Consider the following 23,281-nt stretch of genomic DNA (forward strand, 5'->3'; position numbering starts at 1 on the left):
CTTCTTTGACAAGCATAACTTCTCCCTCTAGTTCTCATAATTCCCCACCGTTATGTTTAAAGAAGAAAAAAAAGCCAACGCTCACCACAACCACGCGTCTCCAGCTAGTCTTCCCCTAGCGACCCAGAAACGCAGACTAACCATCATCCAGATGCCAAGCAGCGGCGGTGCCCCCCGCTCGCGGAATAGTCGCCGTATGGCATATAGCCTATTCCAGCATCTACTTTTGTGGCGTGCAGATCTAGATCGCCCGCCCCGCGACCAGACCTGCATGCGGGAGCGGAGATCAAAGTCTGCATGCAAGTAGGGCAAGGCCAAGAGGATCCTGTTCACCGGAAACTGGAAAAAAGTCCATGTGGAGAATTATGCAGACGGGATCTGTGGGATGTGTAAACACTCACCGGAGGTATTTAGTGATCTAGCTCTTTCGCAAAACAGAGTGCACAGCAGGACGGTAGCAAACATGTCTGTGAGGATAGCGACGATTTGTGATTATGCAATATGGGTACACGTAGCCAATTTCTGATGTCCGTGGAAAACGGGACTCCAAACCCAAGCGCCCTAGTATGAGTAATCTTTTGGTTGGCCCTCAATACAGGCTATGATGCATCCCAGGATGACTTTGCAAAGATGAGAAGGAAAGAAAAAAAAAGTAACGAAAAGAGTCTACCAATACATGACTTTGAAGCCTTCCAGAACCAAGAGTCAATTCTGACTAGACCATGCAATTATTCTACGGTTGTTCAACGCCTGGGAGGCTGATTCTTGCCAGCCGCAGTGGTGATCAACATCTTGAAACCGTTCTTGAGTGCTACCATGTCAGGATAGACGTTCTTGTGTAGCTCAAACGCGTTCGGTACGACCTTGATAGGCCATGCACCCCTAGGTCCCTTGGCGCTCATCTGGAAGCAGATCCAGAAGTGACCGGGGTACTTGGGCATGCTGCAGAATGCGTACATGGAGCGTGAAGCGTTGGCCTCGCAGTAGACCTCTAGCCATTTTTCTGCATCAATGTTAGCTTTTTTTTTGCATGTTTGGTAAGGTGTGAGATGCAATGAACTTACCAGTATCTTCTCGTGTCCCAGGTTGGAACTTCTCGTCTCGTGTAATTTCTGTGACCTTGCGCGCCATTGCCTCCACGTGGTTGACGATCAACTCGTCAAGATCGGAGTATGTGTGCTTTCCGATCTTCAGTTGCTTTCCGAGCGAGAACTGGTTGGGCTTGTTCATTTCAAGAACGTCAAGATGTTGGTATGAATTGTTGGATACTTTCCATGTGACGACGAGATGATCGAAACCCTTGGACGATGGACGGATGACCAGGTCGCCAGTCTCCTTTCCGCCCAGGTACTCCTCGGCTTGCATGGTGTTGAAGGAAAAGAAAAGAGGGTGGTTGACGACACGGTTGGGCCGACCAGACGCAACTTCCTTCTCCTTCTCGGCAGCCTTCTTGTCGAGAGCTTCTTGCGCTTCGTCCCACTCGCCAGCTGCACGATTGTAGGGCTTCTTCTCTGGTTGTCGGATGAGATCGTCTCGAAGTGACAGTTGAGCGGTGAGAGCTTTGCGGTTGAGGTAGACGATACGTGCGCGTACAATCTGGTTGTTCTGATAGACATGGCGAGGCTCTTGTCCGCCACTGCCAACGCCCTCTGGGAACTCCGACTCGGAGACACCACCTTCGATGCCACATTCGAGCTTGACTTCAATATGGTCTGGGAACGTGCGTCTGATGGTAACAGGTACAACCATACCCTCGTAGAGTGTCTCTTCCGTCTCACCAGTCAACATTGTGAACATCTCGCTACCAGACAAAAGTGCGAAAATCTGTCGAATTTCCTCGTAAGGGTTGTCGAGCTCAGCACGAATCGTCTCAAGCGTCGCGCGCTTACGCTGACCGAAATTCTTCTCAATTTCATTCGCGTAGTCTTCGAGTGCCAAGTCGTTGACCAGATCGGTAGTCTCTTCCCTCACCATCTTTCTGACGACAGCACTGGGGCCACCCTCATCGGTCTCAGCCTTGACATCTTCCTCATCCATGTTAAGAGCATCGGCAACCATTTTCCTGGCAAGGTCGTAATCTTCTGGATGTACACGGGTGTAGTCCAGGTAGTCGGACGACTCCTCTGTTGAGTCATAAGGAATATACAGGAAACTGGCGCAGTTTTGGAAGACCTTGGGGCCCATAGCCGCCTTAAGGTCGCGGGACTCAGATACACCAAGTAGATCGAATCGCGACAAGATCTCGTCGCTGTTCGCCTGGATGGCTTTGATCAAACGGTCAGCTTTACGAGGTCCCAGACCACACACGTAAGGTATCAACTTTGATAGGTACTTGTCGTCGTAGGTCTCCGGTAAGTCGATACCCACAAGATTGACCATGTCTACCATGGCGGTTTCAAGTCGGTCGAGAAGTTTCTCTTGCGGAATCAAGGTTTGGTTCGGAATGAAGGGAATCGAAACGATGTCTTTGCCGAGCGATGCGTATTCTGCCAATGGGTTTTGCAGATATCGGCCAAGGGCAACGCAATACCTCGTTAGTGCGGGATACTTGGGGAACTCGGCGACAGCCCGAGCACTTGTGTGGTAAAGACGAGCGACCTCATCGTTGACCATAATGACTTCCAACGACTCGTACTTCTCTTCACCGGTGTCTTCATCCTCGTAGGCCGGACCTGTTAAACCTCGCTGACCGATAATCTCCTGTATGTCCTTGTACAGCTTTCGTGTCTCCACCGCGAAGCCACTGACACCAATGACGTCTGGGCGGCGACGCTGTATTACGTCTACCAGCTTCTCGATGTCTTGGCCTTCAGGAATACCACGCTCTGCGTTCCCAAGTCGCATCTCGACTAAGCGGCCGTGCTCAAGAACCCGTCCGTCGTTCTCGACGTAAGCCCACATGATTGCGTCTCCACGTTGACCCTTGCCGTTAGTCAGGCAGAGGACGTTGGGTACCGATCCGAGAGGTGCGCTCTTCAGCTTGTAAGGTGCCTGGTCAAGCTTGTTGTAATAGTTTTCTCTGGCTGATGCTGCAAGCTCGTCTTCGCATCGAGCGCGCAGAGTTTCCTTGACACCGTTCGCGATGAGATCCTGTAGCTTGCCTAGAGCAGCACCGAGCAGTTCCTTCCGGAGGTTGTTCCAAGTGTCGGAGATGTCGCTGACACCATCGGAGATGATCTTCTCTTCAAGTCGCGTCTTGAACGTGTTGTAGTTGCCCATGGAAATCTTGACCCGAACGAGACCTTCCGCCTCAGCTTTCAGCATCTTCAAGAAAAGATCTGGTCGACCCTGGAGATCCGAAAATGTCACGCCGCGGAGGTATTTGAACTCATAGTAGGGGTGGTCTTCTGTAATCTTGCGCATACCCTTGTCGGTGCGAATGCAGTCGATCTGAGCATTCTGGTAGAAGCTACCGCGCAAGTATCGGCGCAGACGCGAGCACATCTTCAAATCTTCAACAAACAGAAGCTTGGTAGACCTGAGAAGGGTGGCGCCAGTCTCTGGAGCCTCGGCCATTTGGTCGGCGAGCTCCTCAACCTTGTACGGCGGATCCTCGATGGTATACGCGCCTCGACTAGACCCGTCAACCCTCTTCGCGAAGTCCTCTGGTGTGATGCCGATAGCCTTGACAAATTGATTTGCCTTCCCGCCCCGTAACTTGTCGAAAAAGCTTCGCGCGTTGTTGGCACGCTTCTGTGTTCCATTCAATTCTTGTCGGACTTCGTTGATCTCTTGCGAATACTTGTAGTGCAGATAATCCTGAAGTTCCTGAATCTCTTCGATAGTGATGGCTCTGGACGTCAACTCCTCGATCTCGTTATCGGTGATGTCAGAGTATACGCTCTTGAGGTTCTCGTAGTTCTGCCTGAGGGCGTCACGCTTCTCTGCGAAGGCCCTGAACTTGAGATCGAACTCGAAGACTTCCCACAAATCGGCTTGGTTGAGCAGGCGCTCCGGTCGTGCATCCATGGGCGGCGGGTTATCAATATCGTCGTAGTCATCGTTGTCGCTCGGTGCATGGATGAGGTAGTCTTTTCGATGGTTGAAGATAAAGGGAACTTCGTAGTCCTCAAGATTGATGAACTCGAGAACCTTACGCACAGCCTTCTCGAAAGGTTGCAAGAAGTAGCGCGGAAGACCCTTCTTTGGCCACAGCATGTTGCTGATCCAAGTAGCTTCCTCAGTCAGGCGTGCTTGCATGTCTTCAGGTGTGAGCTCGATCTCCTTGAAGGATCTCCGGGCCAATTGCAGTCGCTCGGGAATGTCGGTCTCGCGGATAACGTTGTCTTCATCCGTAAGCATGCGCTCCTGCAATTGCGATGGCTCGAAAACATCTTTGAGTTGGAGTTCACGGCCTTCGCCAGCTTGCTCATCCTCTTCAGCCTCTTGCATCTCCAACGCCCAGTCGTAATCTGTGCCATCACCAAAGGCAGCCCTGTAGTCTTCCTCAGCGCCTTCGTCCAGACCGGCGGCTTGCAGTCCTTTCGTGATCAAGTTTATGCCTGGTTGCGTGACGTCGCGGTCGTCTTCGATCTCGTCTTCGAACTTGTCGTCCTCGATGAAGTCATCAAATTCGTCGCCTAGGCGCGCGCGGGGCTCGTCGTAGTCTTCATTTACTTCGTCATCGGAGAAGATGTCATCAACACCTCGAGACTTTACGCGCTCTTTGTGGCCACGCTTGAGACGCTTGAATCTCGACTTTCTCAATGTTAGCGATGTCGACACTTCAACACGGCATGTCTTACCTGTTCTTCCGCCGGGCGTTCAACCTCGACACCGATCAGGTCCAGATCCTCGTCGTCGAGGGCTTCCTCTTCTTCACGGTTCTTCTTCCTCTTTCTGCGCTTGCGCTTGCGCTCCGCGATCTCATCTTCTTCGTCGTCCTCGTCTGCGATGAAGCCTTCACCTTCCTGAAAACTGGTTAGCACTTCCCGAGAGCCAAATCAGTACGGGCAAGCTTGCCTGTCGCAGTCGGTCTTCATCGTCATCGTCTTCCTCCTCGCTGGAGTCGTCGATGCCGTTTGTGCCATTTGTCTTCTTCGGCCTGGATTCACCGGCCTCGCCAGCCTCGCCATCGAAGTCCTCATCCTCCTCTTCGTCGCTGCCTACATCGGCGATTGTGTCGAAGAAATCCGCCATGGTGTCTTAGGACAAGGAGAACGCGTGAGTTGATGGTACTTTCTCGAAAGCGCGATGGACGATTTCGGCGAGCTCTTGGCCGTAGAGTGGGTATCGTGCTGCGGCGATTCAGCGAGAGGCAGATTCGGGCGCAATGGAGGTAAAGGAGAGAAGAAAGGCAGATGTCGACTCTCAAAGGTTCGCGCAGCCATCGGCCGCGTTAACTTTCGGCCGCACTGACGCTGATCACGTGATACTGAGATTCGCGCTAGGGGGTAATACCAGCAGCAAAGCTGACCATGCCCAACTTGGCACAGCATGCTACAGCTACGGGCATCAAACACGTGGACTTGGCTAGTCCCGTCCCTTACGTGCATCTAGTCATGTTCTCAGGTAGGGTTTGAGAAGGATGCGAGCTCCAATGGACTAGGCGCTTCAGCAACGACTCAGACGCTGAATAGAAGACATCAACTGCTATCGCTCTTATGCTTCCGAGTAGTACTGGCAAGCGAACGAATGCGCGTTGCATATCTTGAAAGCAAACGTAGTGGATAAATTCGCACCTTGTATATGCGATTCGTCTGCTGCGTCAGGCACATGCTCGTATTCAAGATACGCGCCTTGAAGTTCTGCGCTAGAAGCAGGTGAAGCATGGCGATGATAAACCATGCGAGTCTGAAACCTCCTGAACAAGGCATCGTGTAATGTGTATGTACTTATCAAAGGCTCGTTCCTTGTAGGACCCATAGGTTCGACAGCCTTCTTTTTCTCGAAAGCGAAGTTGTATCTTCCATCGCTTGCACTACCCGCAGCCCTGCAGAGTGAGTTGATAGACGTTAGACGCTGCGTGCTTGGAACCCCACCAGCGCGCCCCACTACCTAGCCCTGGAGACTGACACGACGACGACCTCTCCTGACTTGGTTTGCTGTCAACGACGCCTGAGACATTCTCCTTTATACCTGACCTCCGACTTTCCAATCGGTCCCCGCACCCTCTTGCCCGCGCACACTCGCTCGTCAGGCGCCCGAAAAAGGACAAACCAATAGACGCTGTCCTCCTTTGGGCTATTTCCGTGATTGGCGTACCATCGTCGACACAGCGTCGGGCGGCAAACTCGAAACCAGAGCCAGCATACACCCTCTTCTGCACCTGGGCTCCTTGTCTCTGACGACATAGTCCTCACCTTGCAGTCGCTGCACCCCTTCACCTTCACCTGCACCACCACAGCGCCCGGCGCAAACCTTCAAGATGGCTGAGTCGTCCTTCAAGCAGAAGACGATGAAGAGGAAGAACGTCAAGGGCCTGGCACTCAGCGCTCCCCCACCGAAGCCCGCTCCTTCCGCCGGAGATGCCCAAATACCCGGCGCCCGAGCCAACGATGAGAAGCAGGATACCCTTGAGATTGGTGTTGAGTTCCAGCTAGACCTGAAGGCCGAGGATCTGATAGTGCTGCGGGAACTGGGTCACGGAAACGGAGGAACGGTCAGCAAAGTGCAGCACGCTGCTACCAAGGTTATAATGGCGAGGAAGGTTAGTAGCAGGCTAGTAGGGCAGATACGAGGGAGAAGACTGACAGGGGCAGGTCATACATGTCGAAGCGAAGAACGAAGTGCGGAAACGAATCGTGCGAGAACTCCGAATCATGCACGACTGCAACTCGGATTACATTGTCGACTTTTACGGTGCCTTCCAAAATTCTTCCGGGGATGTGATAATGTGCATGGAGTACATGGACGTGGGGTAGGTTCAGGGTGGTGCATACGATATGCTGGGAGTTACTGACTGTTATACCAGGTCGCTGGATTGGGTCTCACGAACATTTGGACCAGTCCGTGTCGACGTACTCGGAAAGATCTCAGAGGCAGTGCTCGGAGGCCTCGCCTACCTCTACAGCGCCCACCGTATCATGCATCGCGATCTCAAGCCCTCGAACATCCTCGTAAACTCAAAGGGAAACATCAAGCTGTGCGACTTCGGTGTCTCAAGTGAGCTGGAGGGATCTATCGCCGAGACATTCGTAGGAACAGGCACATACATGGCGCCAGAGCGGATACAAGGGTCTCCCTACACCGTCAAGTCCGATGTGTGGAGTGTTGGACTTACGCTGATGGAATTGGCCATTGGAAAGTTTCCCTTCGCTGGAAGCGGCGATGACGACGAAGCTGGAGGCCCACAGGGTATCCTGGATCTTTTGCAGCAAATCGTTTTGGAACCCTCACCAAAGCTGCCAAAGAGTGATGCTTTCCCGTCAATTCTTGAGGATATGATTGCGAAGTGCTTGATGAAGGACCCAGCGGAGCGACCAACTCCCAAGGAACTATACGTAAGTTCTACAGGACTCTTTCTACGACGTATAGATACTGATCATAGCAGGACCATGACGCTTTCCTCCAAGCCGCGAAGCGCACACCCGTCGACTTAGAAGCATGGGCCATATCCATGATCGAACACAACAAGCGCAAATCCCACCTCGCCCCTGCCGCACCTGCAGCGACCATCAAAGAGAAGCTCCGCGAACGATCTCCTCCCCACAAGCGTGATTCTAGCGATCCCAGACAAAGAGTAGCCAACGGCGAACAGGAACCTGCACCCCGACGACCTTCATACCCTACACGGACATCGAGCAGCGGCAATGTTATGAACCTGCCCATGCGACCTGCGCCGCCTGTAGACGGCCCGGGAAGTAGACCAGGGAGCAGGGGACCGTCAGCGAATGGGTTACCACCTCAACCCAGGAGGTGGAACAGCGAAGTGCAATAGCTGGGCAAACTACGTTTGGGTACTAGAGGGCGGATCTGAGCGAGTATATAGAAGATTTCACGGGCATTTTGGATGGTCTCTGCTGGATGTTGGGACTATGTTTATCAAGTACAATGGTCAGGAGATTTTGCCTTGATGGCATGTTAGAAAGGAGCAGGCTCGTTGTTATTGCCATTCGACTAGCATCAAATATCAGTTGTCCATATTCCCATCACAGGTGCCATAATGAGATTATGACTGGCAGTTTAGAGTTGGGTGAGTCACTGTCATTCACTTCTCGAGATACAAAGCAGTTTGTGTGCTCATAAGAATTGTCGCCGCATAGACTATGCATAGCCAGAGCGCAGCTAGAGTCCAAGAAATCGAGAGCTAAAATCACGATTTGAATGATCGCAGATGTGGCTCGCTGGTCTTCTGTCCTCATTTTTACGGACGTTCATAACTATCGAGAATGTTCCGCAGTCCTTATTGTAACATTTTGCTGGTCACAGAAGGCATATACTGTTGCCAGCACTATCTACTGCAATCTGTACATCTCCTGTCGCCATCGTAATTGCGCTCTCATCCATGACATGACCCTCAATCCCATTCTACAGTGATATTGTGTTTACTGCAATTCGTTGCCACAGTAGCCGATGGGCTCAGTATTCAGCTGAGCTTATCGAACAACGCATGGTTTCTGCACACCCTCCTCCCACTGAATCGTAATCTCTGGTACTTGCGGGTCTTCTCAGTAATATTGGCAAGATCTAATGGAAACCCTGCCTTATTGCGTACAGATTGCATACGGCGAAAATAGGCTTCTGTGCAGCGATCATCGTCCTCTTCCTCAAATGTATCCGGCCATTTGCACCAATACTCGAACAAGGATACAGAAGAGGTGTCATCGCCACAATTTGGGGGGTGGCGCAAATTGTTTAGGGACTGTTCTGCGCGATCGCGTACGCGGTCTTTGACTTGGTTACGTGTCTCAACATAGGTAGTGATCCGAAAGAAGTCGTTTAGGAACGCTTTCCAATCGAAGGCAAAGGTCTTCCGGACAGTATCAACCATCAGCCCCGGAAGCTCGGCTTCATTGCAGTAAGACCCGAGCGTGGCAGTTTGGCTAGCATGGTATCTTTCTCCGGATCTCTCTTCGAAATCTAGATCTCGAAAGGCCATTAGTCCAACCACAATATCCTTGCAGCAATCGCAATGGATCCATTCGTGATCGTCTATGGGTATATCGTCATGATGAAAGTTGAATTGGAACTGCGCGCTGAACTGAGCTCGTGCACTGTCCTCGATGAGACTCTGGAACTGTATGCTCAGCACTCTGCAGTGGTAGTAGAGAAGGCGATCTTGATGCTGGGCGCGCCCACGAGCGAGCCAAGATATATCCAGAGTTGAGAGGCGTTTCAATACAAACTCGTGTTCAGCTTCCGCTCGAAAGGTTTGGGAGACCTGCCGACAAATGACCCAAAGCGTGTAGTCGTCGTCCACATGATGAAGGACTCTCGACCAGATCTCGACAGGCAGGTAAGGTTGTGTTTGCTGCACGATCATAGCCGGCCATCTGACGTTCATCAGGATTTGAGTTTGTGTTGGTATGCATCTCACTTACAGTGCATTGGCAGAGTCTGTATTATCCAGAGAGGAGGTCATCGTGGCCCGAAATCGATCCGACTTGATCGCGGAGCAGGAATGTGTCGAAGAGAAGAGGGATAGAGGCGGCGCCTAGTTAGAGCCCTTAAAAGAGGACTTGGATAAAAGAGCGCCTGCTGACATGGTCAATGCTGACATGCACTTAGGAAAGAGCGACGATCCGTGTAATTATGCACGACGGCAGTGAGCCCGCTTACGACTGCCCAGCCCATCATGCAGACACCCATGTACCACGAAGGTCTGACCCGAGTGATGATCATATTACTGGGGATCTGTGGGTGTGGAGGTACGAAGTTAGTGGATGATTGACATAGTTCTCTTGTAGTCACAACTTACCTGTCCGGAAAGTGGGGCTTCTGTGTTTGCGAGATATGATAGCATCACTTTGCTATTGCTAGAAAAGACTCATGAACCATATACAGATATAAAATTCATCGCCGAATGAATTCAAGCGCAGCGGAGCAGGTCGAATTGGATACAAAGGATCATCCTCCCCTATCCACACCGTGCACCTTACTCTAAGAGAGCTCACACAGCGGATCGGCCTTCCCTCTCATCGTCATCTCTAGGTGGGACCATAGCAATCCTCATACTGTCCTGTCGCATGATCTGTCTTTGCTGGTCTCTCACCAGTCTCATGGGTCCCCGATAGAACGCCGACAACAGATCCGAGATGTTGAAAGCATCAACGACGGCATTGACCGGCCCTGCAGCAGGACTACCCTGTTGCTTGTACGGTAATGGTGAGAAGGCCAAGAGAAGAAGGACTGCGAAAATGGGCATTTCGCAAGCGAGGATGAGCGAGGCGAGGCCGCTATTGATATCGTGGAATGTCATGTATTTAGTAGGTTTGAGTGCGCCATGGCCCGCGAGTAGGGAGATGATAAACTAGTAGTGTCGTCAGCATACTATACGCATCTTAGACTAAGCAAAGGACTGTAGAACTTACCGACTGGAGGAAGTTCAGACCAAGAATACCCTTGAATGTCGCCAGCTTGAGTATGATTCGATGCTCCTTCAACAACTTCTGGTTGAACTTATAGAACCTGAGGGAACTGATGATAGCGACTGTGGTGGTATATGCGACCAGAATCGTGAGCCACAGGTGTGCGAAGTGTACGTTGTTGGACTGTTTGCAGTAGGTGCCGGTAGCAAGGGTAGCTGCGGTGGCAATCCATATGATGATACTGGTCGGTATGAACTGAAGCACGCCGTACCAAATACGCTGAAAAGGGTCAGATGGAATCCAATTGTCTTGATGATAGGATAGCAATTTACCTTCAGCCAATTTGGACTGTTTTCTTTAAGAGTACCTTTGGCTCTCGCTCCTTCTCCGAACAAAGCGTCAAAGCCCTCACGATGCGAGAGCACAAGATCGCACATGAACAGCAGGAAGGCCGATAGCGCGATGGAACAGCCGAAATCAAGTGAATGTACTAGGTATTCTCCAGCGTCTTCTCGCCAGACGACGAGAAAGGAGAACAGCGCCACCCATGGTACCAATAACATGATCCGGATGATCTGTCGTTGTTGTACAGGATTCGAGTAGTTGAATGCATGAAGGGCGATGAGAATACCGACGATGATCGTGCTGAGGATGGCACAGGCTCCAGACAGAATTGTTGCGAATTGGTGGAATGTAAGGTTACCGACGAAGGGCACGATCTCAGGGCCACGGGTATCTTCAATTGGACATGTCTTGGAGTTCTTTCGTCGCTCGAGATGATTTCTTGCTACCAGTATAAAGGTATCCATAACCTGGCGATGGTACCCCGCTTGATAAGATGTGGGAGAATACAGCAGTAATGCAGAAAAATGTATGGCTTTAGTAGGAACACTGCGGAAGATACAACAGAAGTCTGATGAGGAGAAAAGAACACAATCGTTCCTAACGACGTGAGCAATATATACTTACAGTACAATGTTCATCCAGCCCAGCTGGTATATTCGCATAACGTAGCCACGCTTCAGGCCACCCTCGTGCTGGTGGCTGAGCCATACGGACCATGCCATTCACGACCACCGCTCAGGATGCCAGATAAAGTAAAGACCGTTGCAGCTCCTGTAAGCACTTGTAGCAGTCCTTGGCGAGGCTTGTACCTATCTCTAAGGTGCTTAGCAGACCCTTGACGCAACCCGGGTATACCGACGAGGCGCAGTATGGCATAATCCGTATGATTCGCGGATAAGACATTTGCTTGCGTGGCAGAGCGCTGAGTTTGGCTAATGCTATAAGCCCGCAGACGCCGTTCTCCTGCTGCGCGAAGGGCACCTAAATAGGTATAGTGCTGAGGCCTGCTTCAGGGCTGAGGCTTGCTGAGATACGATTGGTTGACGCAGTGAAGAAGGGGATCATGACGAACTGCATAGCACGGTTCGCATTTCATGGGAAGCCGAGCGCGACAATCATATCCGAGCGACGTCTTGTAGTTCGAAGAGACCCTTGAGATGGTTGTTAGTGTAGATTATGGATGCAACGCGAGAAGGCGCGGCCATCGCTAGCGTGCCAAGATTCCGAAGCGGTGAACAGTGGCAGAAATAATTCTAGGATTGGGGCATGCGCGACCAAGAACGTTTTGCGCAAAGAACCTCAGCGCATACACCCAGAGACCTCTGCCGTCACAAGACTAATTGATAGGGAGACACATAACCTATCTCCAGAGAAAGGATCGCCGCTCCTTCTAAACAGAACATGGCTATGGAACGCGGGCCTAAGCCCAGCACTTCGCAACCGCGGCGCAAGTCGCAAAACGCAGCGCCCATCGACGACGAAGACACCCGTGCAGTCAAAGAATTCACCGAGGCAGCCACGAAGCAGTATGGACGCGGCGATCGCATACGGCCAAAGTCAGTCAAGGACAAGAAGCTGCGATCCAACATCAAGTCGCTCGAGGCGAAGAACAAGCAGGCAGCGATAGAGGCGAAGAATGTCGAAGTTCTGCTCGAGAACAACCCTGGATTGTTGGAACCCGAAAATGAGCTGGAAAGGACATACAAAGTGCGACAAGATGAAATCAAGCAGGAGGTTGGTGTCGAGACGGCAAAGAAGAGCTTCGAGCTGCGGTTAGAAGGTCTTGGGCCATACGACGTATGCGAATACAGTCGCAATGGTAGAGACTTATTGATTGCGGGCAGAAAAGGCCATGTCGCAACTTTCGACTGGAGAGACGGAAAACTTGGCTGCGAACTACAACTCAACGAGACGGTACGAGACGCGCGATGGCTACACACAAGTAATCAGAAGAACTTTGCGGTAGCGCAGAAGAACTGTGTCTATATCTACTCGGGCGACGGTGTTGAGATGCACAAGCTCAAGAACCATTCCGAAGCCACACACCTCGAATACCTGCCATATCACTTCCTTCTTGCATCGGTGTCGACGGCAGGTATAGTACGATATACCGATGTTTCTACCGGACAGTCACTACAGCAGCTTTACACAAAGCTCGGCCCCTCAACCGCTCTCGCACAAAACCCACATAACGCAATCCTACATGTCGGCCATCAAAAAGGTCTCGTCACATTGTGGTCGCCTAACAGCGCTACTCCCCTCGTCAAGCTCCTCCCACATCGCGGCCCAGTACGAAGCATCGCGGTAGACAGGTCAGGAACCTACATGGTCAGCACATCACAAGACCGACGCATGTCCGTCTGGGACATCCGCATGTTCAAAGAAATGCATCAACAAACGCTCCGTGTCCCCGGTACCACGCTCTCTATTTCCGACCGCAACCTCACAGCTGTCGGCTTCGGCACGCAAACCGCCATCTACAAAGACGACCTCTTCCGACGAAACGCCGAAGACCAAACACCACCCATAATGCCGTACATGGGCTGGGGCGGTGAAGGACTAAACATTGGTCGCGTACGCTTCTGCCCCTTCGAAGACGTCCTCGGTATATCCCATGACAAGGGCTTCTCCTCCATCATCGTCCCTGGTTCCGGTGAACCCAACCCTGATACCCTCGAACCGGGCACCAACCCTTACGAAACCTCCAAGCAACGTCGCGAAACAGAAGTCCACGCTCTTCTCGAGAAGATCCAACCCGAGATGATTGCGCTCGACCCCAACTTTGTCGGTAACCTTGATTTGGCGACCAACGAGGAGCGGCAGAGGGAGATCAGGGCGGCGAGAGGAGAGAAGGAACCGGGCAAGGTGGATATGCTGAAGAAGAGGGGTAAGGGTAGGAACTCGGCGCTCAGGAGATACCTGAGGAAGAGCGGGACGAAGAATGTGGTTGACGAGGAGAAGGAGAGGGCGAGAGAGGCGCTGAAGAATATGCAAAGGAGGCAGATTGAGAGGAAGGAGAGATTGAAGAAGGAGTATGGTCCTGCGCTTGAGAGGTTTGCTAGGAAGTGAGCTCTAACATGCTCGCTTGTTAAGATACCATACTGGCGTTGGGGGTGAAAAGCATATTTTTCATCAGCATTTCACGGCGTTTATACTACTGATCTGGTACCCCTTGGTAGTTGATTGAGGCACTACGTTGAGAACGAACAATAAAACTCCATACCCATTTTACCTATCTAAAATGCCTAAAATGCCCATGATATCATAAAAGTCATTGATGCGTATTCTTCTAAGCCACAACAAGCTCAGGCACCTGTTCAGCCGACTGCTCCATCTCTCCCCTCCACGCCCTTGCACTCCTTGGCCACACCCTCTTGTAGAGACTGACAGCAACAGCATCCATAGGGCTAATCTTGCCATCAAAGGTGGCCTTGAAGTATCCATGCGTACCCAAACTCTCCTTGATGAAACCGCTCCTTCCACGCTTCGTCCATAGAGGCAAGCTCTTGAACCACTTGACGTCGCCGTCGTTGAAGAACATGTAGCGAACTGTCACGACGCGCTTGTTGATCTTGTAGGGGTGGCCGGTCAAGATGATGCGCTTGGCGATGATGCGGTTGGTGGAGGGTGGGAGAGATGTGCCTGTCGCAATCAAGCGGAGTGAGGAGGGATGGTCGGGAGAGGGTGTTTCACGTGTGAAGAAGAGGAGGGGGACATTGCCCCAGGTCAGAGGACCGATGAAAGACGCAATGGCCGACTGGCCAGGGTGGAGGAAGCGGGAGAATTTGTGCACGTTGTTTGGTGTGTTTCCAGCATGCGAGAATAGCTAAGGAACTGTCAGTACTAGATGGTAAAGCACACGTTCGTAGTAACTTACTGGGTTAATCACTATCCTCCTTGGTCCACACTGCACAATCATCTCGGTCTTTGACTTGATCGGCGATTCGTGCTCGGAGCTGAGCAGAATGCTGTAGTTGCAAGCTGTGCGCTTGTGCTCGTGTCTGAGCAGGGAAAACATGGCCATTGGCCGTGATTGAATTTCCTGGAATTGTAATGGGACGCCGCGAATGTGTACGCTTACCCGAGTTCCAGGCTTGACACCACCAGCCCAGGCTTCGCGCATGAACTTGGTCGCTGTGCGCTTGTAGTCAGAGATATCGAGCAACCGTTGCCACTCCTCTGGCTCGTATGGTCGATCCTCTTCTGTTTCCCAATGGCTGTTCTTCAGACTCTTCAATCCTCGGTAACGGATCAGACGCTCTCGCGCGTTAACATTCGGGTGCAATTCGATCTCATCAGGGAACTCCAGGTCTTCATCCTCTTCAGTTTTCCTGGACCTCCGGTACTCCTCGATCTGTGCAATCTCGTCCTCTGGTGATGGATCTAGGAACATCTCCGACTGCGGGTACTCAGATGGTCCACCCTCTGTCATGGCCTTGCCATCAACATCCATGCCTTCTACACCGTCTGCCGGGTGCGCAGGCTGACTCTGATTGTCTTCAACGTCCATCTCGTCGAAGTCCTCAAGATCAGAACCTGAGTCTGACATGTCGTCAAGATACCATGCGGACTGGTAGTTACTTGTGCCCTTTGGCAAACGCCTCTGTTTCGCAGGGGCGACCTCCTCTTCCTCGTCTGAAAAGTAGTGGTGATCATCGAGTAGAACACCCTTGCGCTCAGAGGGGGCGATGGACGTTGCGTAGTTGGTAACGTCATCCATGAGGGTCTCTTCCGGAGCGAGATCTGCCAGATCATCCTGGTCTTCCGTTGGACGTTCTAGAGTGTCATCGCCCTCTGTGTCAACAGCCATCTCTTCTTCTTTGTTCTTCTTTCTCGCCTCCAGCGGTGCAGCGACGATCTTGTCGACTTGGAAGTCGCCCCAATCTCCGACCTGTACTAGCCTGTCGGCTTTCAGTCCAAGACCTCGGACAACACCAGTAATGACAACGTCGCCAGTACCGTCCTCACTAGCAGCTGACTTGCCACCAGGCCAGGCGATATCTTCAATGAACATGTAGCTTCTCTGGTCTCTCCATCGAACACCCTTTGTGGTGGTTGTGCATAGCGATCGAACGAGGTTCGCGCCTTCTTGTCGGTTGTCGAGAGAGTAGACGCGCTCGGTGGAGGGTAGCCAGTGGGTGATGTATGATTTGAGCGAGGAAACGACAGATGGCCTGGCTTTCGCGGGCTCGACCTTGTCCAATCCTTGGACGACGGTGAAAGTGTTTGAGATACCCTGGCTTCCGACCGACTTCAGTATCAGCTCGCCCTCTGCATCGACCTCTTCATGCGCCGACAGGATGAAGACAACAAAGTCAGCGACACGGCAGGCGTCAAGAGCCGCCAAAAGATCCCTCTTGACGATCAGGTACTGCACTTTCTGCTTGAAACGGTCGATGCTTGTGCGCGTCCATCCTGCCTCGGGAACCTCCTCTTCAATGTCCAGACTGGAGTTCAGGCTGCGCACAGCTGCCGCGGTAGAAACGTCTGAACACAGCGGGATAAGAGCGGTGATCCTTGGCGCACCATCCTTTCCGGCGAATACGTTGGAAGACTTTGCGTGCTCGTGGTCCTTGTTGATGCGCATCTGCTTGGCGCGGTTGCGGCGGTCGATCTTGCTCACGACTTGCTGGTGGGGGGTCTTGCGACTGCCGAATTCGAAGGAGAGGGAGTTGACCTTGCCTATACAACACAGTCAGCAAAGTCCGGCCTGGTGGTGGTGAAGGACGCACCCTTGCTCTGCTCCTTGAGCGCGCCTTTGGTGGCATGGCGAGACTTGAAGCCCTTCTTCTCTTTCTTCGTGGTACTGCGGTGGTGGTGCGATTGCGCAGCGATGGGAGCCATGTTGTTGCCGCTGCCACCTGATTTGAACCGAAAAGGAATGGACGCCACTTTGACTATTCGGTATCAAAGACAGCGCTACACTGTTTGGTGGTGGAGAGTGGGATGGCGATAATTTTGACCCGTTATCGATAAAGGTGCCTAAGTGGAATAATTTTGGTTCCTCGGCTGTGGCGTCATGCGCAACATCCCTGCATCCCAGCCCGCGCTCTACTCAACCGCTCTTCGCCTCACATATTACACTCTATGCATTGCCTCCCCAAGCCTGAAAATGTAGGTTTGCTTTGAAAGTAGATGTTCGATCTGCCATAGCCACAAAGACACGCCTTCAAACATGCCACACCTTTGGCTTCCGCTGGCGAAGCATGTTTCGGCAGCAATCAGCGCATGTAGTGAAAGAGCCTGGAAGATATTCACTGTGCCTAAGCATTACACCTCGATGGCCAAGTCAAGACGAGCCCCAGGATTACCATTGACCCTTGGAGAGAGATGATTACATGTTCTCAGCACAACGGTGGGTTGCGCAATTATAGCGCCACGAACAGGTCAATCAGGTAACCAAAAATCCCCCTCTTGGACCCTTACAGATCGTAACTTGACGATGTTTACGTTCGTTGTCGTAATACAGCGGTCGAAGGGTCATGCTGCCACTTTATGATTCTTGGTGTGCTCTCCTCGTTCCCTTCTGTCGTTTTCACGGACATTTGCAGTGGACGCCTGTGTCGCTTCTTCGACTATTCTCGACAATATCGACTCTATTGCGGGTGACTTTTGCGATGCCCATACTGTCTCAAGAGGACACAAACGAGCTGGATGCAGGGTCAACAGGGCAGACCTCTAACGCAAGCTGCCAGACTCCCGCTGCGCAACAAATCTACCAGCGCGCCATTCCACGCAACCCAGTCAATCCAAATCCCCCTTCTTCACAAAATGTTCAGCAAACATCCACTCAACGCACTCCGGTCAAGTCAAATAACGATATCTCCGTCAACGCTCCAGCACCGTATCCCTTCGGACCGGATCAAATTGTGGGCCACCCTACAGGCTTACAATTCCCTCGCGATAGGGCAGATGCAGTCAAGGTTCTCGTCCGTCTTCTCCTCGATATACTGGTATACAGCTATGATGTCGACTTTCACGAGCTCCATTTCGCTCTCGCTGCATCTTCTCCGCATCTGTGCACTGCGAACCTCTCTACTCGAAACACCAGTCTTCTGAATTTCCAGGAGATGCGTGTTGTCCTCGAGTATGCCGATGCCATTCATAAAGCATGCGAGGCAGTCATCGACAACACCCAGAGTCTACTAAAAGATGAGGACCGCAACGTTATTATTGATCTCATAATGCAGCCAGCACAAACCCTTGGGATCGATGTAGCTTACGTTTTCGAACAGCTGTACGCTTTCCGGTCGCACAGATGCGATAGTGGGAACCATAACAAGACACTACTTTACACCAAGACCTCATTTTGGACACGACGGCGTGGCCTATTACCTGGCAAGCTGGGTATGGACAAGAATCAAAAGCTACTTGCACGCCGACTTGTCTCTGACGATATAGCTGTTGCACAGCTCGGCACGAGGTCCAACGAGGCGCTCGCACTGGTCCTGGGCAAGGCAATCAAGCAATACAACAAAAGGCACTGCAGATATGGGATGGCCAACATTAAGCGAGATGTTTACGCTGAACCTCCATTTGTGGCGTTGAGAAAAGAGGTCATGTGGTGGGAGCTTCTGCGAGAAAAGTCAGCCCAGGATGGGAGCCAGCCTTCGAACATAAAGATCCAAGCAGATTGGAGGATGAGTATGCAACCCAAATACGGAATCGCCGAGCGACACAATCGGAAGTTAGACAACCGGTCCTATCATGGGATGGGCAGTCTGCCGAATACGGCACCGCGTGGGAACAGTCATAATACGCGTAGGCCACGCTCTTTTCATGATCTACAGGCTATACAGGAACAATCCGAAGCACCGACCAGACCACAGTCTGTATGCAACATACGCTCATATATTATGCCTCGACCAGACGCAGCTTGTCGTGGGCTATCGACGAACTTTTAGTAGGTTGCGTCGACGCTGAGGCATCTGGGTGATAAATCGATGGTGCTCTCGCAGTAAGATACTATACACCGTTCGTCAAAGACAATGAAGGTCCCTAAGCTCATACAACGCGCATGGATCACAACCAGCTCCACTTTCTGAGTCAGATTGCTACAAATACAATATAACCAACACCCTCTATCCCAACCCAAGGATAGCAACTCAAACTCCTATTCCCAGAAACATACAATTCGCGCTTCGATACTCTCCCTCGGTTCCTCCCCTTCAGTCCCCTTGACTCTGAACGCCGTATGTGGACACCTCCATCCCAGCTCCTCCCTCTTCGAGTCCAACCCCTTGAACACGACCATTTCCCACGGCTGCATGCTACTCATATACCACCACTCATGCTTCTGTCCGCTCTCTCCATGACTCATAACATAATTCTTACTCTTATTCCCCGTACGACTAAATTCCCTTAGTCTGATCTGATAATCGCTGTCGGGAACGGTGGTCGCGTCGCACACGGCCAAAGGATCTCTTTTCACTGTTTTCAAGGGGCGCCAGGCGCCGAGGAAACAAAAACGGGAGGATTTGGTGAAGAGGGCCTCGATGTGAGGTGGGAAGGAGAGCTCCGTGAGAGTACCTGATAGGGCGTCGGGGGAGCCTTCGTAGTCGACGTGTGGGTGGCCCGAGGGGATGTCTTGCCAGCGGCCTTGTGCATCTTGAATGCCTTTTTCCGTGGGGGAAGAGTGGGCACGGATAACATGGTTGAATACGTGGGCTGTTGATGCGCCGGTTCTGTGTTGGTGGTGGTGTTAGCTTCATTCCTCTTTTGTCTCTTCATTCCTATAATGAGATATGTACGCGGGCATTACAATTTCTTGGCGACTTCTTCTAGCTCAGGGTAGTATTCTCGCTTGACATCTTCTTCGCTGCTGTTACGTCCTACTCTCTCTTTGCGTGGTAATGTCACGAACGTGAAGCCGTTTACATCCAAGTCGAAGGTCTTATCGGCCTTGCGTACATCTCTGATCAGCATAGGTCGAGTGTATTCATCGTTGTCATCTAGATATTTCGTTTTCCATGCTGATTTGGGGATTGGCACGCCTGTGGCAGGGAAGTAGTTGATGTTGGCGACGACGTCGGTGCTATGTGGATCTGGCTGCATTTTGTGGGTGACAGACGTGATTTTCAGGTCTCGTACAAACGAAGAAGTGCAGTTTAAGTTAGTTGAAGACTCTATCAGACATGTTCAAGATGGTAAAGTATGCGTAACCCTGTTCGCGGATCCGCGGAAGGCATGATGTTACGGATGAAGTGGGGTAAGCACATGCGCGGTGCTCAGCCCAAGCAACAGGCATCTATCATGACTGAGTGTTCCAAGTCGTATAATAATCGTTCCTCATATCTCATGATCTGAAATTACCACAGATTTTGTCTAAACCGGTTTTTTGGCGTTACTCAAACACATTGATTCTCTAGAGAATCGCCTTCAGGATGTCGATCTGCTCCATGACAGCACTCTTACTTGTACCACCAGTAGCGTTCTTCAGCTCTACTGCACGCTCATAGTCTAAGCACTCAACCACATCGTCGCCTAATCGCGAGTCGATACCCTTGAGCTGCTCCAAGCTCAGCTTATCCATGGGTACATTCTCCTTCTCTGCCAAGGCGACGACACGACCAGAGATGTGGTGACCCTCACGGAATGGTACACCCTTTCGGACAAGGTAGTCTGCGAACTCTGTAGCCAGCATCTCTGGGGTGAGCGCGGCATGCATTTTGTCGGCTTGAACCGTCAGAGTTGATAGGACACCGGTGGCGATCTGAATGGAGTCGCTGACCGTCTTGATGTGGTCGATGAGAGGCTCAACAGACTCTTGCAAGTCCTTGTTGTAAGTTGTGGGTAGACCCTTGATGGTGACATACAATCCTGCCATGTGTCCGAAAGCACGGCCGCTCTTTCCCCGGATCAGCTCCAGGGAGTCTGCGTTCTTCTTCTGCGGCATCAGGGAGCTTCCTGTGGAGTAGGCGTCGGCTAGTCGCACAAAGCCAAACTCCAGACTCGAGTAGATGATCAGATCCTCCGCCCAGCGCGACATCTTAAGCATGAGGCTTGACCCCCATTGCATTGTCTCGAAGACGAAATCGCGATCTCCGACAGCATTCAGCGAGTTTGGAAGCAGGCCTTCAAATCCAAGCTCCTTGGCCATAGCATGACGGTCGATGCCGAAAGGGTTGCCAGCCAGCGCACCGCATCCCAGAGGAGAACGGTTCACACGCTTTATGACTTCGCGGAGGCGCTCGAGTTCGGACGCGAAAGCGGTGGTATGTGAGAGGATCCAATGCGACCATCGGATTGGTTGTGCCTTCTGGAGATGTGTGTAGCCGGGCATCAGCACATCGATCTCAGCCTCTGCTCGCTGTACTGATGTCTTTATGAGAAGCTTCAGGTAGCCTTCTAGTGTCCTGAGCTGTTCCCTTAGCCATAACCGTAGATCTGTTGCGACTTGGTCGTTCCTGCTACGCCCTGTGTGGAGCTTTCCTCCAATGTCCTTGCCAATGATCTCGCTGAGTCGTCGCTCGTTGGCGGTGTGAATGTCTTCATCGTTGGCCTTGACCTCGAAGGTCTTTGACGCCCACTCCTCCTTGATCTGTGCCAGGCCCTTCTCGATGGCAGCGAACTCATCGGCGGTCAGGATGCCAGTGTTCTTGTTGGCGCGAGCAAACGCGATTGAACCGGCAATATCCTCGGCGTAGAACAGACGGTCGTACGGTAGAGAAGCATTGTACTGCTCCATGACTGGGTCAAGGCCCTCTGTACGCGTCTCAGTATCCAGTCATCCCAAGTGTTTATCGGCTCAATTGAACCATTGGCTGCACAAACCTGTGAAACGACCTCCCCAAAGCTTGTTCTCTGCTACCTTCTGTTCTGAAGCCATCTTGAGTATATTAAGAGTACAGGATTTGTGCAATTAGGTTGTGACTGTTTGCGCGTTCAAGAAAAAGATGACGCTCCGCATCGGCGGCAGGGGTGCGATAGCGCTAAATGTCGCGGGGAACTTTCCCTTGTCCCCACTTCGGCTGCCCCTCAATCATAGACTCATCACCAGATTCACGTACATGTCAATCATGCATTCTCAATTGATGGAACATTTGATTTCAAGGTATCTTGCTGATTCATGGGTAATATACTGGAACATAGAACATACGCTATCGTAAGCACCACAAGAAAACAAATACCCAGTACTACTGTTTGCTTCGAACCTTATCAAAAGCTTGCTTCAGAACATCGTGAGATAAGCGACACCAGGCGGGCTTTCTGGCAGGGCGTCCCCGCGCAATCCAGCTTCTAACAAGCTCAAGCTGTTCGAGTGGTTCGGGTTGTGTTTGGATGGCTGCAAAGCAACATGCAACTTGGTTCCAAAAGAAGGCTTGAAAAGCTCAGAGTCTGGTGAATCACGTGTTGATGGTGACACCATGCTATCCTTTCTCTCAGGAACTTCGAAGGATGAGCCTCCAGATTCCTCTCGTTCTGCTTTGGCTTCTAGGTTTCGTACAATGCTAGATTTCAGTGGTGGACGAGGCGTCGGATGCACAAACCTTTGCTGACGATAATTGACGAACTTTGGTTGGTCTAGCACTGGCATCTTGGGCTTCCGGTTGAGAGACTTGTAAAATCCTGCGTTAACATCACGTAGGAGAAATTGAGAGTTAACTAATATCTATCATAGTTACCATGTGATATAATAAGGATCATGGTAACTGCAACTATACGAGTGATGTTATCACACAATGTTGTCAAAGTGCACGGTGAGTGTTCAGGCATGAACATATCCTTCATGTTCTTTCTGGAAGTATAAGGAAGCTGTTCGGACTATTGCATGATAGATTCCGGCGCTACTACAGTATCGTGTCACTTGAAAGCTTGAGTTATGAGGATTGTCATTATTCATTAGATATGGCGTCAACGCCAGAAAATGCTAAACAGAACAACCGTGGTATATAACTTGACCATGCAAATCGCTCCCTTGTACTCTCAATGTGCTCTAGAACTGCCGTCGCAGCTCATAGTCCTCCCACAACAGCACCAAGAACACTCAGACCGAGCAAGGCTGAGACCATCCAACTCCTACCTCCACTGATCCTCATACCGGCACTAGCATATCCTGCCTCGTCATCGTTCCTCTTCGCACCAACCGCCTTATCTGTATTGAAGCAGCCAAAAATACCCATACCACTCGCGCTGTCCTTTTCGTATTCCTCCATTTTCTGTGCCAAGCAACTCTGGACGATGTCTGGAGAGTCGGTGATGCAGTACTGGAAGCAGCCGTCGTTGTCTTCGGAATTGACAATGACCGGTGTTGATGATGTTGAAGGTGACGATGTGGTTGTGTCGGGAGCGGAGTATGTGGCGATGGCGTTGATGTGGCCATTACAGCATGCGTCTAGGATCGAGGAATTGGAGCCACCGACAGGTACCGCGCAGGAAGGGAGTGTGGTGGGTGGTTGGGGAACCGCGGTGAAGGGTTGGCAGGACATTGTTGCGTGGATAGTTAACTTTTGTCGAGCTTGATTGTG

The 23,281-nt window shown here is 51.5% G+C and overlaps 10 protein-coding genes across 10 annotated transcripts; 3 read left to right on the forward strand and 7 right to left on the reverse strand.

The window, feature by feature from the left end:
* Window positions 1-743: 743 nt before the first annotated feature.
* Window positions 744-5,139, reverse strand: CC77DRAFT_1090672 (transcription elongation factor spt6; the record flags this gene model as incomplete). The annotated part of the gene is made up of 4 exons (XM_018529530.1): window positions 744-1,003; window positions 1,065-4,698; window positions 4,746-4,910; window positions 4,951-5,139. 4 exons carry the CDS (start codon window positions 5,137-5,139, stop codon window positions 744-746), a joined length of 4,248 nt encoding a protein of 1,415 aa, XP_018390505.1.
* A 1,228-nt stretch (window positions 5,140-6,367) lies between these two features.
* On the forward strand, window positions 6,368-7,879 carry CC77DRAFT_927052 (dual specificity mitogen-activated protein kinase; the record flags this gene model as incomplete). Its single annotated transcript, XM_018533970.1, has 4 exons — window positions 6,368-6,649; window positions 6,702-6,859; window positions 6,914-7,442; window positions 7,493-7,879. 4 exons carry the CDS (start codon window positions 6,368-6,370, stop codon window positions 7,877-7,879), a joined length of 1,356 nt encoding a protein of 451 aa, XP_018390506.1.
* A 648-nt stretch (window positions 7,880-8,527) lies between these two features.
* Window positions 8,528-9,523, reverse strand: CC77DRAFT_1056889 (hypothetical protein; the record flags this gene model as incomplete). Its single annotated transcript, XM_018527954.1, has 2 exons — window positions 8,528-9,434; window positions 9,483-9,523. The coding sequence occupies 2 exons, from the start codon at window positions 9,521-9,523 to the stop codon at window positions 8,528-8,530; spliced, it is 948 nt and encodes a 315-aa protein (XP_018390507.1).
* A 287-nt stretch (window positions 9,524-9,810) lies between these two features.
* Window positions 9,811-11,413, reverse strand: CC77DRAFT_300669 (hypothetical protein). The gene is made up of 3 exons (XM_018531133.1): window positions 10,802-11,413; window positions 10,473-10,748; window positions 9,811-10,411 (listed from the first exon to the last, which is right to left on the reverse strand). The coding sequence occupies exons 1-3, from the start codon at window positions 11,276-11,278 to the stop codon at window positions 10,052-10,054; spliced, it is 1,113 nt and encodes a 370-aa protein (XP_018390508.1). The 5' UTR covers window positions 11,279-11,413; the 3' UTR covers window positions 9,811-10,051.
* A 481-nt stretch (window positions 11,414-11,894) lies between these two features.
* Window positions 11,895-14,044, forward strand: CC77DRAFT_1016101 (U3 snoRNP-associated protein Utp7). The gene has a single exon (XM_018524157.1). The coding sequence runs from the start codon at window positions 12,216-12,218 to the stop codon at window positions 13,881-13,883; it is 1,668 nt and encodes a 555-aa protein (XP_018390509.1). The 5' UTR covers window positions 11,895-12,215; the 3' UTR covers window positions 13,884-14,044.
* On the reverse strand, window positions 14,005-16,780 carry CC77DRAFT_980103 (DUF663-domain-containing protein). The gene is made up of 3 exons (XM_018536048.1): window positions 16,547-16,780; window positions 14,692-16,496; window positions 14,005-14,640 (listed from the first exon to the last, which is right to left on the reverse strand). Exons 1-3 carry the CDS (start codon window positions 16,656-16,658, stop codon window positions 14,104-14,106), a joined length of 2,454 nt encoding a protein of 817 aa, XP_018390510.1. The 5' UTR covers window positions 16,659-16,780; the 3' UTR covers window positions 14,005-14,103.
* Window positions 16,781-17,431: 651 nt separating this feature from the next.
* On the forward strand, window positions 17,432-18,718 carry CC77DRAFT_1056893 (hypothetical protein; the record flags this gene model as incomplete). The annotated part of the gene is made up of 1 exon (XM_018527955.1): window positions 17,432-18,718. The coding sequence occupies one exon, from the start codon at window positions 17,432-17,434 to the stop codon at window positions 18,716-18,718; it is 1,287 nt and encodes a 428-aa protein (XP_018390511.1).
* A 104-nt stretch (window positions 18,719-18,822) lies between these two features.
* On the reverse strand, window positions 18,823-20,064 carry CC77DRAFT_300580 (hypothetical protein). The gene is made up of 2 exons (XM_018531132.1): window positions 19,576-20,064; window positions 18,823-19,498 (listed from the first exon to the last, which is right to left on the reverse strand). The coding sequence occupies exons 1-2, from the start codon at window positions 19,866-19,868 to the stop codon at window positions 18,928-18,930; spliced, it is 864 nt and encodes a 287-aa protein (XP_018390512.1). The 5' UTR covers window positions 19,869-20,064; the 3' UTR covers window positions 18,823-18,927.
* Window positions 20,065-20,178: 114 nt separating this feature from the next.
* CC77DRAFT_926990 (argininosuccinate lyase) lies at window positions 20,179-21,642 on the reverse strand (the record flags this gene model as incomplete). The annotated part of the gene is made up of 2 exons (XM_018533963.1): window positions 20,179-21,518; window positions 21,588-21,642. The coding sequence occupies 2 exons, from the start codon at window positions 21,640-21,642 to the stop codon at window positions 20,179-20,181; spliced, it is 1,395 nt and encodes a 464-aa protein (XP_018390513.1).
* A 1,126-nt stretch (window positions 21,643-22,768) lies between these two features.
* On the reverse strand, window positions 22,769-23,242 carry CC77DRAFT_1004753 (hypothetical protein; the record flags this gene model as incomplete). The annotated part of the gene is made up of 1 exon (XM_018523297.1): window positions 22,769-23,242. One exon carries the CDS (start codon window positions 23,240-23,242, stop codon window positions 22,769-22,771), a length of 474 nt encoding a protein of 157 aa, XP_018390514.1.
* Between the last annotated feature and the right edge of the window lie 39 nt (window positions 23,243-23,281).

This window comes from Alternaria alternata, assembly GCF_001642055.1.
Source record: "Alternaria alternata strain SRC1lrK2f unplaced genomic scaffold CC77scaffold_2, whole genome shotgun sequence".
Classification (NCBI taxonomy): domain Eukaryota; kingdom Fungi; phylum Ascomycota; class Dothideomycetes; order Pleosporales; family Pleosporaceae; genus Alternaria; species Alternaria alternata.